At 37.7% G+C, this 15,014-nt stretch overlaps 1 protein-coding gene across 1 annotated transcript in view; it reads left to right on the top strand.

The window, feature by feature from the left end:
* csmd3b (CUB and Sushi multiple domains 3b) overlaps window positions 1-15,014 on the top strand; it is a 507,791-nt gene that overhangs the window by 463,342 nt on the left and 29,435 nt on the right. Inside the window, exons 57-59 of the mRNA XM_073858336.1 lie at window positions 5,059-5,241; window positions 9,215-9,391; window positions 11,986-12,165. Coding sequence (XP_073714437.1) covers window positions 5,059-5,241; window positions 9,215-9,391; window positions 11,986-12,165 — 540 coding nt within the window. The remainder of the gene's footprint in view (window positions 1-5,058; window positions 5,242-9,214; window positions 9,392-11,985; window positions 12,166-15,014) is intronic.

The following is a 15,014-nucleotide window of genomic DNA, read 5'->3' as shown; positions in this document are numbered from 1 at the left end:
GAGAAGGGAACGAGACGCTGCGTCTCCCTTGCCATACTTCCTGCGTCCCTGTAACGCCGCCTTTAGCAATATTTCAAATAGCGATATACTTTCTGGCTCCCACGTCACACTGTCTTTCTCGTTAAGCTTCACCATTGGTTGATTTTGATATACACATTCAGACGCACTTACCCCTAGAGGCGTCCCCAAAGTGTCACCGCAGTGACGCAAGGTGAGTTCCCTCAAAAGGGAACTGTATCAGTGTATCTTGAAAGATAACACGATGTAACCTCGCTCTCACTTGAAATGTGTCCCCACATCCTTACATTTAGTCCTTGAATTTTAGGGTATTGGACCTGGAAAGTCCTTAAAAGGTCCTTGAATTTGAAGTTAACTAAGGTGTGGGAACCCTGTTTACAGATTAAAGGAGCTGACTAAAAGGAATGACCCATAAGCACAAAGAGAGGTTTGATGAGTGTGTCTGTTTGCATGTTTGCCTCCCGAGTTTAGTCAATACCGTCTAATTTTGTTCGTTTTTGTTTCAATATGACTCCGAACTGAAGCTATTATATGTTTTGGGTCTTGTTGTCAGCTTCCTCTAATTGCCGGCATCCAGCTAGTGGCCTCTAAGGTACAGTAAAACCAGACACCATGATCTGACCCTCTTAAAACCAACAAACAGCGATTTACTCTCTCTCTCCCAAAACAGCCTGATCCCCAATTAGCCCATCTGCAGGCTGCTTCAATGAGTCCTTTAGTATCCTCCTGGTGAGATGATCCCTCTGCAAACACCTAAATTTCCAGTGGTCCAATTAGAGCGGCTGTAGGTCCCAAGATGTAACCTTACAACTCAGCTTGAACTTACTGAACCGTGACTTACCCTTACCTAAAGTGACCCACCGCACTGAAAAAGAGCAAACGTGCTGTTTTTGAAACGGTGCAAGGCTTGTGACAGCACTAAACACATCTTTAGACCAATCCGTCAATGTTTCGCTGTTTCATATCTGACCCATATTTGTTGTCCGATAGCACATCTAACCCCCTAGTGAAATATCAACTCGGACTGCTGTATCCCATCATAGATGCCACAAATCAATAATCCATTAGGGACCAAATTTTAGTGCCACACTTCAGGGTTTGTGTAGATATAGAAAGGTGACATTTAATATCGCCTCAGTTTTTCATCTAACATAATCATTTCGACGGTGTTATATCAAAGTGTTAGCGGCATGTTTACGGTGACTTTTTCATCCGAAGTGGCTGTACATCACTCTGCGCACGTGTACGCTCCCATAAGTCTCTTTCTGCAAGTATGGTGGTCTCAGGGCTGCCATTGCAGATAAGTGAAAAAGTTCCACTGGGGCAGCTAATACAGCAGTCCCCTCCGTCTGCCCTTGAAGTGTTGTGCTTGGTCAGCGCTCGCTCGCTCTCTCCCTGACAGAATTGGCTCCTGGGAATCCGAACACCCACACTTCACAGCTCTGACTTCTCCCGTCCTCTGCCACCAGCGAGAAAGAAAAGATGGAACGTGACATAAAAATATACACCTTGTCGCATAGTGACACATGCACAGACCTCCCAGAAAATTACCCATGATGCATTGAGCCGCTCCACCCTACACATGAGAGGTGCCCCGTTGTCTTGTGCGCCCTGAGAAAGTGGATTTCGCTTTCAGAACGCATCTCAACAAGTGCGTTCCTCCAAGTGGTGCTCCACAAAGCGCTCTCTACCTCATCACGGTGTGCCCCGTAGGGTGCCTGTTTCTACATCACACCGCGCCCTGGGAAATAGATGCCTCTGTCTGCACTCACTGCGATGTAAAATCCATCTCCTTCACTTAACTAAGGCCACCGTCAACATGCATCTTATCCACTGTGTGATGTATGTGACTTACAGATAAAACCTGCCAGTCATGCAAGGGTCAACCGCTGGCTCTTGAGCAGGACAGCCTGTTAATAAGTAATAGGAGCAGCCAGCAGTCCTTTAATAACAACCATTTTTAATCTGTCCCCTGAGCGCAGAGTATTGCACTCAGTACTCGTCTCCAGATATGCTGCTGTATTAGATCAGGAGATCTGCCTGTTCTTAAATAAATCATTACTTGTTTATGGAGATGGTCGGGTTGTTCGCTTGTGGTAGTTTGCATGTCTCTGCTGGTCAGTTTAAGGTTGTTTGTCAGCTGTATGTGGGGGTGTGTTTGCCTTTAAGCCCATTAGTTCAGTTTTTCTTCAGCAGTAACAGTAAAGAAGAAGTGATGTAATAGGGGGCAAATTCGTTAGTTGCTTTACGACTAAGAATTTAAATGCAAGAGCTTGTATTGCTTTATTGCGTTATCCCATTGTAAACAGTTTTATGCTTTTGTGCTCTATCTATTGTGTATTTGTGGTCCAGTTAGATATTTATAAGCCTTGTATGAGCATTAATGTCCGTCTGCATGTGTGTGTCTTCGTGTGATTGTGTACGCTTGTGTGCTGATGAAAAATAGAACTCAAATTCAGGTGAGGTCGCCAGCCCCTGAGCTTAGATATATGGAAGCAGAAGGAATCAATCAGGAATATCAATTTCCAAAGAGCTATAGCATAGCCTCCAGTGCATGGAAAACAGCTCCCAGATTACATTCGTATAGGGTCTGGAAAATAGGCACAGGAATAGTCATCCGTTTTTATTTATTTGACAGTTTTTCATTCTCGGACAGCTGAATAGGATAAAATGTTGTGCGTATTTATATTTGAGACATTTCTTTCTTTCTTTCTTTCTTTTATTCTTTCTTTCGTTCTTACCTTTTTTCTTGATTTCTTGCTTGCATTCTTTCTTGATTTCTGCATTCTTGCTTTCCTTCTTTCTTTCTTTCTTTCTTTCTTTCTTTCTTTCTTTCTTTCTTTCTTTCTTTCTTTCTTTTCTTTCTTTTCTTTCTTTCTTCTTTGCTTTCTTTCTTGCTTTCTTTTTTCTTGCCTTCTTTCTTTCTTTCTTGATTTCTTTCTTTCTTGCTTCCTTGCTTTCTTGCTTGTTTGCTTTCTTTCTTGATTTTTTCTTGCTTGCTTGTTTGCTTGCTTTCTCACTTTCTTTCTTTCTTGCTGTCTTGCTTGCTTGCTTTCTTTCCTGATTTTTTTTCTTGCTTTCTTGCCTTCTTTCTTTCTTTATTTCTTTCTTTCTTTATTTATTTCTTACTTTTTTGATTTCTTACTTTCTTGATTTCTTGATTTCTTTTTTGCTTGCTTGCTTTCTTGATTTCTTGCTTGCTTTTTTTGCTTTCTTGATTTCTGCTTGCTTGCTTGCTTTCTCGCTTCCTTTCTTTCTTGCTGTCTTGCTTGCTTGCTTTCTTTCTTGATTTTTTCTTGCTTTCTTGCCTTCTTTCTTGATTTCTTTCTTTCTTTCTTTCTTTCTTTCTTGCTTGCTTGTTTGTTTGCTTGCTTTCTCACTTCCTTTCTTTCTTGCTGTCTTGCTTGCTTGCTTGCTTTCTTGATTTTTTTTCTTGCCTTCTTTCTTGATTTTTCTTTCTTTCTTTCTTTCTTTCTTTCTTGCTTGCTTTCTTACTTTTTTGATTTCTTACTTTCTTGATTTCTTGATTTCTTTTTTGCTTGCTTGCTTTCTTGATTTCTTGCTTGCTTTCTTGCTTGTTTTCTTGATTTTTTGCTTGCTTTTTTTGCTTTTTTGCTTGCTTTCTTTAATTCTTTCTTGCTTTCTTTTTGCTTTCTTTCTTGATTTCTTTAATTCTTTCTTGCTTTCTTGCTTGCTTTCTTGCTTGCTTTTTGCTTTCTTGATTTCTTTCTTGCTTGCTTGCTTTCTTGATTTCTTGATTTCTTGCTTGCTTTTTTTGCTTAATTTCTTGATTTCTTTCATTCTTTCTTGCTTTCTTGCTTGCTTTTTGCTTTCTTTCTTGATTTCTTGCTTGCTTGCTTTATTTATTTCTTGCTTGCTTTTTTTGCTTTCTTTCTTGCTTGCTTGTTTGTAGGGATGCACCGATATGAAAATTTTGGGCGATACCGATAACCGATAATTCTTTATATTTGGGGGCCGATAACCGATAGGCCGATAAATATTCATATTAATTTCACAATGAAAAACTCCCAGACCGCGGACATCTTGTCTTTGCGCTAGACTAGCATACTCTGTCACGACTGGGAAACAGGAAGTAGGACGCATACGCAAAGTTCACAATAAATAGATAACATTTAATAATAAGAAACAAAACACGAGGAGTAAAACAACATGCAGGTAAGTAAAACAGGAACATCAACTCAGGGAACAGACGGGGTTGCAATGACAATGATCCGGCAATGAGTGTGACACAAACACTGGTATAAATACACAAAGACTAATGACACACAGGTGGAATGAATGATGATAATTAACAAGTGTCCAAGTGATGACAATATAGAACAGACACAAAACATGACATGGATCACCGTGACATACTCTTCTTAAGCCCGCAACATGTGTCATCTTCGTGCTATGTCACAGAAAGCACCAATCAAAACTCCACATGGCCAGCAATGAGCAAGTGAAGTGGTTCAACAAACCAAAATAATCCATCATTTATCGGCTTTCATTTATCGGCCTAATTTTGCTATCAGACCGATAACCGATAATATTAAAAATAAACAGTTATCGGCCGATAACGATATGTCGGCCGATATATTGTGCATCCCGTACTTGTTTGTTTGTTTGCTTGCTTGCTTATTTTGCAAGAGTAAAACATTACTATTTTACGAATAGGCAATTTTGTATGGTTTTGTTTGTATATTTGCTGATTGTGCTAAAAATAGGCATGACATTGTACGAATTCATACTAAAAAGCAATGTCATAAAATTGTACAAACCTAAGAATTCATTACAATATAAAAAAACATTTTTAATAAAAATACATTTTTGTTAGATTTTTATTAGAGAATAGGAAAATGTAGTGTAACACAAGTTGTACAGACAACAGTTGCCAAAGAGTTAGCAAAATGCTATTTAAAAAAAATAGCATTCAATGAAGTATAGCATTTTATATTAATTAAGATGGAGACAATAAAACGTACTATATTGTAGGACTGACCCACAAATCATTTGAATAACTCCTATTTTTTGCTTAAGGTGACTCATCTGGAACATGTGGTGACCCAGGTACACCGTCCCATGGCAGCAGAGAAGGCAGTGATTTTCGGATACGCGGTAAAGTGCACTTCAGCTGCTCGGTGGGTTACGAGCTCTTCGGCTCGGTAGAAAGAATGTGCTTCCCCAACGGCACCTGGTCTGGGACTCAGCCCTCCTGCAGACGTAAGCACCTCCAGCACCCGACATGATACACCAGCTCCCTCTCTCACTTATCATCTCATATAAATTCTTACTTTACTAAAAGTCGCACAGCTTCCAGGGCTCGCTGAATGCAGAAGTAGGACATCTGACCTGAATCTGTTTATTCAGTGGGCTTGTTTTAACAAGTCATCATGTGATCTGAGGCTTTATTCACACTGCAAACATATTTAATCTGGCTTTCATATCTGATCTTTTGGACTTACTGACTGCACTGATATATTTCACTCTCAAGGGATGAAATCTGATCTGTTTAGTAGCGCTCCATGCGCGATATTCCATTATATTGCTGAATGTTGCGATAGCAGTATTTCTTGCGATACATCATTTCCTTAGATAAATGCTGTTTTATTAGCTTTTTTATCATTTAGATATGTAATTATCATCCTGAAATAAACAGGAAATACATATTCTTCTGATAATAAATCTAATTCAGGCTTAAAAAGCTATTTTAGACGTACCGGTCTTTTTAGGCACATCGCTGTAATTTTCCTCGCTTGCCTCTACTTCTGTCATATTTATTTTCCGCTCTCTGCTTTGAGTCGCTAGGTTCACCTTTGCGCCTGTGGTTTAGCCAATAGTATAACAGTATAAGATCTACCAGGTGGGCTACTTAGTAAGGCCTCTTCTGATTGGTCTAATTTGGACAATCTAAGTATGCAACACACAAATGATAGACACGTAAAATAAATTTAAGCTATTGCAACTCTCTGCGATATGGATATCGCATATACTGTTATCACAATAATGATAATTTTCCAATATGTCATGCAGCCCTACTGTTTAGGTCTTGTTCTGTTTTTAAAAATTAACTTCTGTTGTTATTTTACATACACTGTAAAAAAAATGCAGCACAAAGTTTAAACAACTTGGTTTTGCAACTCAATTCAACCTACTATTTTAAGTTTTGGCTTACACTGCAAAAAAAAAATTTCAAGAAAAAATTCTTAGTATTTTTGTCTTGTTTTCAGTAAAAATATCTTAAAATTAAATTAAGGTACTTTTTCTTCATGAGCAAAATGACCCAAGAAGAAGTCTAGTTTTTAGACCAAAAATATCAAATTTAAGTGATTTTGTGCATAAAACAAGCAAAAAAAAATTTGCCAATGGGGTAAGCAAAAAAAAAACATTTTTCTTAAACACTAAATAAAAAAAAAAATCAGGAATTTTTTTTTTTGGATTGTTTTATGGACAGAAGCACTTAAATTTGATATTTTTGGTCTAAAAACTAGACTTATTTTCTTGGGTTGTTTTGCTCATCAAGAAAAATGATCTTAATTTAAGAGTTTTTTGATATTTTTAACGAAAACAAGACAAAAATACAAATAATTTTTTTTCTTGAAAATAATTTTTTTGCAGTGTACCAAATGTTGACATAACTTATAAATTCAAGTTGAAATTGATTAACTTAATTTTTTAGGTTAAAGTAACAAAATGCATCATATTTTTACAGTGTAGAAAGTAACTTTTTTGTTTTTATTACTTGCTGTCTGAGTCTCTTTTTTTCCCTCACACACACACACACACACACAGAGAGAGAAATTGATTCTGAAGCAACATTTATACCAATGATACGGCTATTCACATCAAGAATAAAATGACAGACAAAACATCTTTTCACACTATGAACAAAATGAAACCCTCTGGTCGTTCACATGCTTTAAGGCAAGATAACCCATCTCATAATACAGGCATCACACAATTTAAAGCAAAGTGGCTTGGATTACTTTCACTTTAATGTGAAGTATAGGCCATCCGATACAGAATTCATTCCCTTTAATGTGGTGATGGTGTGATACAGGTATACATCACTATACATTGACATTAATAGAGCCGTTCTGTCAGCAATAGTAGTAGATCTTATATAATAAAACAATGCGAGGGAAGTGTAGTTCGCATTTATTCAACACGTTTTCTTTTTGTCAGCTTTATTCATATCCTTCATCGAAAGCTTGTTTGTCATGAAGGCTTTTTATTTCCCTCATACTCAGAGAGCAGTGATATGAGACAGCTGTCTGTCTGGAATGCTAGTTCCAGATGTATGAGCCAAAAGCTTACAAGTTGTCTTATTAAACAAATTGCATCATTTAAAATGTCAATTTGACTTTATAGATTGTGATCACGTATGTGAGTATACTGAACCTGGGGCCTAGGACACCTGTTCCTCTAACAGTACAGAACATCATCTTACCTTCCTGTTCAGTTTTATTATTATATATCACCCAAGCACATTCTGCTTTATTATATGATAAAAAGTCCCAAGTGTCATCTGTCAGTGACAAACAAATCAACCACCCTCCAGAAGATGCATCACCATCCACACGGTTACCTGATGGTTTATTTTGGTCCGCTCGCCTGTGTGCCTTGTTACAGTGGTTGTACAGTAGTCCCACGCCATGTAATAAACCCACATTTCCCCCGAGGCTGTAAAGTCTACAGCACAAATGAAAGATGACTTGCCACGTCCAGCGGCGAACGGGCAGTGTTTTCCGTGAAAACACGAGGCACCATCTTGTTTTCTTGCCCGAAGACCTGACTAATGGTGCTTTTCCCAGGGCTCCCACCTCCCACAAAACATAGAGTTGACATGACCCAAACCATTGTGCAGGGATAATTTTCGAGAGATGGCAATTGGCAGAGGGATATAGGGACAGCGGCTAAATAAAGAGAATGTACTTCGATGCAGTCAGTCCGTCCCCCCCACCACAAATGACAAGTCCTGAGGGAGTCGCAATAGGCAGCATGTCATTGCAAGACAATAAGAGTGCTCAAGTTTGTCATTTTAACAACTGCACACAGAGATTGCATACTCAATGGAAGTTTGTGTTTGCGGTAGCCGGAAAAATACTTTGGCCTGGCAATTCAATTGGTGTTCAGTACTCAGCAACAGTAAGGCACATTTTTTTGTTTATTTCGTCTTTGGTGCCATGATCTACAAGCCATCATACGAAATATTCAAATGTGTGGAAGATTGTGTCCAGTTCGTTTTTATGTAACCAGGCTGAGATGTACTAAGATATATATTTTGTTGTTATTAAAGCATGTTTTCTGTCAAAAAATCACTGATCTATATAAATGACTGGATTGCGCATAGAACGCTTGACGTAACCGCGTGAGGTGAAGCCAGCGCAGAGTTCGAGCCGCCATCTTGGTATACACAACCGGCAGAGAGCGTCATTGACTTCCATTTAAAATCATGATCAAACTCTACCCCCTTTACAGCGTATTAGTTGCACAAGGTTAATTTTTAGGATATGTGTACGTAAATTATTTGTTAATTCTGGTGTTATTTGCAATGTTTATGTTTTAATCGGACATGAAAATGGATTTATAAAAAACGTTAAGATGAGTGTGTCTGCTGCATTCTGTTAATGACACGGGTATAAATAAAGTTTTTTTTTGACATTCAGCTACACGGTCTGCGTTATTTCTCTAAATAAGTTTAGGCAACTTGTAAGTTTGGATAACATAATTACAAAACCAGCAAATTATTGCATGCACATACGGTACAAAGTATGATTATTTATTTAGATTTCAGAATGAGCACGTTTGTCATTAATACTAAATATGCTGCGGTCTGTCTGCTGATCTGATACTGTATAAAGATGAATGTATAATAACTGATTAAAACGCAAAATGTACAACTTTAAGTAAATAAGTATGTACATGCTTAGGACGTTTGTGTTGTAATAATGTACAGGGTAACTTCAGATATAAAAACGAAGACGAGTAAAGTGATGTTTTATCATTAAAATCTGATAACGTCCATTGATTTAATAGAACGTTTGGGTATACCAACATGGCGGCGCGGTGGCTTCACAAGTGTGACGTCATGCGCAATCCAGTCATTTATATAGATCAGTGCAAAAAATGCATTTTCGTTCAAAGAAGGAAAGTTAGATTTCAAGTCTCAATCTATTTTTCCAAACTAATACAGCTGTACAGTGTGGGAACCCTGGGACCCCCAGCAACGGGCGGCTATTTCGATTGGATGGCATCACGTTCTCACACTCAGTCATTTATTCCTGCATGGATGGCTATCTGCTTACCGGCTCCACCACACGACAATGCCAAGCCAACGGCACCTGGTCTGGCACGTTGCCCAACTGCACCTGTAAGTGTGTAAAGCTATTTAAATAGGAATTAAGTGTTGATTGGTTTCTGTTTCAGCAACAAAGTGGTCTTTGCTTTATTTCATTCAAGATTGTAATGACAGATGGGATTGTACTGATACCTTATTATGCTTTCAGACCTTGAATGAGAGGTCTTCTTTCTCACCGTTTACTAATGTTGAATTCAGGGACTACCATGAGAGTAACTGGCATTTCTTTAAATAAAGTTTTGTTCATAAATAAAAATAAATTCAGAAGTCATGGGATTACTGAATGACTTGTCTTGGAGGTAGCCTCAAGTCAGATTTTCTCTGGTCAAAGGGATAATGATGAGCAAGTCATGACAGGTTCTCCCCTGCCACTGTTGGATACATAAATCGTTGCAATATTTTATAACCAGCTATGGACACAATAGTTAAAAGGGATGGTTCACTCCAAAATGAAAATTTGATCATAAATCACATACCCCCCGAGTCGTTCCAAACTTGTAACAGGGTTCCCACGGGTCCTTGAAATCCTTGAAAATTTGTGAATCTGGGGGAAAAAATTCAAGGCCCTGTGAAGTTTTTAAAAATCTACATACATAGATACAGGTCATTGAAAGTGCTTGAATCTATTTTATATTTAGTTTTTTGGAAAAAAATCTATATTATTCCCTGTGTAGTGTAGGATAATAATCATAAAAATTCTAGACGTGCTAAACTGTTAGCTTTAAATGCTTATATCTTCTGTATGCGAATGTTGATTCATACCAAAATGCTTTTTTGCATATTTGTGTTTGACACATGAAAACGTTTCGGGTTACGTATGTAACTGTTGTTCCCTGAGAAGGGATTGAGACGCTGCGTCTCCCTTGCCATACTTCCTGCATCCCTGTAACGCCGTCTTTGGCAATATTTCAGATAGCGATATACTTCCTGGCTCCCACGTCACCGTCTTTGTCATTAAGCCTCACCGTTGGTTGAATTTGATATACACATTCAGACGCACTTACCTCTGGAGGCGTCCCCAAAGTGTCACCGCAGTGACGCAGCACGAGTTCCCTCGAAAGGGAACTGTTACAATGTATCTTAAAAGGTAACATGATGTAACTTGCTCTCACTTGAAATGTGTCCCCACATTTAGTCCTTGAATTTGAGGGAATTAAACCTTGAAAGGTCCTTGAATTTGAAGTTAACTAAGGTGTGGGAACCCTGCTGTAAGTCGTTCCATCATCTTCAAGAAACATTTTTAGATATTTTTGATAATAATCACAAGGCTTGTGACTGTCACAAACTAGTCAATATTCAAGCCTAGTAAAGAATGAAAGACATTGCCAAAAAAGTCCATGTGCCATTAGTGATTAAATCAGAATATTATGAAGCGACGAGGACACAAAGAAAACAAAAAGAATGACTTTATTTAACAATTTGTTTTCCTCGTTGTTTTCTCGTTCACAAGCAGTTGCCAAGCAACTACGCCAAGAGGTCACAGTATGAACGCGCCAACAAGAAAAACAAATTGTTGAATAAAGTCGTTATTTTCGTTTCATCATTTTATAATTTTATTCTGAAACTCTACCAGACTTGGAGAATCCAAAAACAAAAAGCTTACACTGCATAAACATGCTGTAAAGTTGGCATTATCATTCAGAATCACATACCTAAATGTCTCAAAGGTTATCCTGAACTGTAGTAGCTGTATTACGCAAAATGTTTAGTGGGAAAAAAGTGGCATAAACTAGCTCTGATTGATGTGGCTCTACATGTGTTTATTGAGTGGGCCAAGAGCAGTGATACATGACCCGGTCCAAAGGAGGAGTCACATTAGCATTGGCGTGAGCCATTTCTCACCATCATCTGGCATGTTTATGTGTGAGAGCCTTGATTGATTTTATAAAACATCATTTTACGCAGTTTCCCAAAGACACAAAACAGGACCTCAAGGGTGACAAATAAGTAATGGTCCACAGTAAATCAATAGAGGAAATTAAGATGTTACGTCAGGGAAATAATGAAATAAATGCTCTTACGGAATGAGATTTTGTCAGCCACAGCAAAGTGCGAAACTGCAGATTTGTATTCTGATGTTTACATCAGCGTCGCATTCTTTCCCCATCATTCCAACCTCTTTCTATCCATTATCCATTTTCAATTCGTCCATTGGAAGGAATAATAATTTTGGAAGATCTGCAGAATTGATTTCAAGTTAAACCTCAGAGACACCATTGAAAGTGGAGCCGTGCTCGCTTTCTGCTATTGATTTCTTTACATAATAATAAGATCTATCATTTCAAATAAAAACCAGGCATCTCCTACACTGTCGCAGTCTAAATGAGTTGTTAAAGATGATTTGTGAATGTGGCTCCCTAAGGTTCATTTTGATAGTTTCAATCACGACGCCACAAAAAAGTAATATTGTCATTTGGTGGGTCATATTAGATCTTGAATAAAAATCGACGAGTGTTTTGTTTGGCGTATTGTAAATAGCTAATATTTTTAGCTTGAAAAGAGATTGTGCTGTTATTAAGTTGTACTTAATATTAGCTCAGTCAGTGAGTACTGAAGAAAAAAACTATTTTTGTCCTTAACATGTTAGTTATTTCTTTTTTTTATAGTGATCAATTGCGGAGACCCCGGAGTGCCAGCCAATGGCCTGAGATACAATGAAGACTTTACTATCGGACAAAACATCACCTATGTGTGCCAGCCTGGATACACAATGGAAATCGAGAGTCTTTCCACCATTACTTGTACCGGTAACGGTACCTGGAACGCTCCTGTGCCTTTCTGTAAAGGTAAAATTTTACATTTTGCAGTGACTTTATCTAAGTGCATTCATTTTAATCGCTATGTGTGCTCCATGGGAATCGAGCTAGCACTGTTAACATCACAAAATGAAGTAAGTCGCTTTTGGTGAAACCATTTGCATTTTACGTAAATACAACAGTAAAGCTTTACTGGTCAGACGGCAGTGCATGTTACTCGTTCAATGATAAATCTGAACATCTGGGCTCAACCACCCCAGGCATTAGATGCACAGATGCTTCTCCCGGAGTGAGTTGAGGTCTTCCAGCTTTGTGTCTTTGCTGTTGTGATGGATGTCTTGTTTGGAATGCAGAGCTCAAAAAAAGTAATGTTTCGCTACCCTTGTAAGTCATCTTTTATTACGTGATTGTGCTACAACAAATGATGAACATTCATGTTTTATCAACGAGTCATGCCGCTTGACAAACGACAGTCCTACAACAGTAACACTTACACATTTGTGGACCCTCCTGCTGTGTTGTCTCCGGTATTTTGATCAGCAGTGACCGGTGAGCCCCTGCATTTCTTGTAATTAATTTTTACAGCAGCACAAATCATTCCCATCATCTTTATGCACTCAGATGAAATTGAATTTCAGGTTTTGGGTGTTGCATTTCTGATACTCATCAGTTGTTTGGACTAGCAGGCCATTTCGCAAAGCTCATTTAGATAGACACAGATGTCTCATTTATTCGGCTGCAACCTCCTCCTCTTCGTTCTTGGTGGACATGATGTGCATGCATATCTAAGAACGCTTGAACTTCGTATCTTCAGACTGTAGTCCACCAATGCTTGACTCTTATCTCTATGAAATTCAGATCCCTTGATATGTTTCCTTCTGAAGTCTGTCAGTATTTTTGAAATGTGTAAATCTGATAGCTTTGAAAAGTAATAACGCATAGCACTATATTTCATCAAAACAAGTAGGGATGCATAACGATTAATCGCGATTGATCTATAGCAAAGTAAAAGTTTTTGTTTACACATATATGTGTGTGTGTGAACTGTGTATAATAACTTTTATAAATAAATGCACACACATGCATGTATATATTTAAGAAATATTTACATGTGTATATACATTTGTATATTTATGTATAATTTATATTATATGTAAGGGATAATGTAGAGGCAGCTGGTAGTTATCGGGAAATAAGCCCCAACAGTGTGATCAGGACCCGACGCGAAGCGGAGGGTCTTGTATCACACTGAAGGGGCTTATTTACCCGATAACTACCGGCTGCCTCTACATTATCCCGCTTATTACACGGCTACTTGCCACATAAGAAAAAAAACTGGACATGAATATGAATTTTTATTGGCATATTTGTTTTAAATTAAAATTTTTATCCTTCCGCGAAACTTTGCACAGATGCATAAAATGATCGTAATACCTTATTAAGTTCCTCTGCTTCATACTTGTCTGTCTCCATTTTTTTCTCTTTAGCCAGTCTTTAAGAAGTCTCAGTAAACTCTCTGTGTCTTGTCGTTGTTCTTTCTTCTATCCGCTGTTTAAATGTTTTGTTTTTTCCGTACATGTTAAAATTAATGTCAAAATTTTCCATTCTTAATTGTGGTTGTCCAGTGTTTGTCACAAGATACCGCCAAACAGTAATCTTTGTTGGCGCGGGGGGATTTAAAACATACAAGTAGCACCGGCTATGCGTTATTACGTTGGAGCGGTTATTATTTGAAAAGAACGAACCTGCAAATGTCTCAACTGACCAATCAGAATCAAGCATTCCAGAGAGCCGTGTAATAAATAAAAATAAATACTTTTTTCCTTAAAACTATACATGCATGTGTGCATATTTATATAAACATAATTATTATACACAGTTTACACACACACATATATATGATGTAAACAAAAACTTTTATTCTGCTATAGATTAATCACGATTAATCGTTAAAAACAAGCATGCACAAACATGTGGGATGATTTTCGTGCCAAAGTTTATTATCCTTAATCTAATCTCTCACATTAATTATGAGCAGTAATATATATGTATTAGTAAGGGAATTAATATTTAGCAGCAGTAGTAAATATCCATTAGCTTGGGGGCACCAATCAGGTCCGATCCTCATGAACGCTTTTTAATGGAGGCCAAAACTAATTAAGTAATGATTAATAATAAACAGAATACAAAATTAGGGTTCATTAGAAGTTTATTGGATCATATTATATCCAAAGAGCACAAATGATATGATAAACAACTGATAAAGTGTGATTGGCTTCCTTCATTGATCTTGTCAAAATGATAACCTCCAGGCTAGAATTTTACCATGGTATAAAGAGCGTTTGAGTGTAATATTGGGGTGTCACATCGACAGGTGGGGCATGAGTCATCATGTGCACCCATTTGAACAAGAAATTGGCTTCTTGTCTGCTAAAGTGTGATTGATTTTAAAGCCTCATGTGGTACCTGAGAACTGATCACCAGAGAGCTTACTGTATGAAGCTGGGGTGGCAGTTATTGGAAAAGATGGGACTTTAAAGACAGATACAGCATTCAGTAGATTCGGTATAGTACTGACAGAAGTAATTCATCTTTCTACTTAACCTGCAGGTACCAGAGTGGTTAGCGTCTATTTTCACAAATACCTGTACTGAGTTATATTTTCATCCAAATGCAACTCAGTCTACTGCATGGTCCAAAATATCCAATGTAATGTACACTATATAGTATACCATGCTTAGACAAAATCTGTATGTAGTTTTCCAGTAAATATATCTTTAATATTTGTAATCAACTTTATATTAACCCTCCGAGACCCAAGCAATGCTATTTATGTTTATGTTCTTTCTCCAAAATGTGTTTAGAAATCCACTGCTTGT

This window comes from Misgurnus anguillicaudatus, chromosome 20, assembly GCF_027580225.2.
Source record: "Misgurnus anguillicaudatus chromosome 20, ASM2758022v2, whole genome shotgun sequence".
In the NCBI taxonomy this organism is placed as follows: Eukaryota; Metazoa; Chordata; class Actinopteri; order Cypriniformes; family Cobitidae; genus Misgurnus; species Misgurnus anguillicaudatus.
This window is presented reverse-complemented; position numbering and strand designations above follow the sequence as displayed.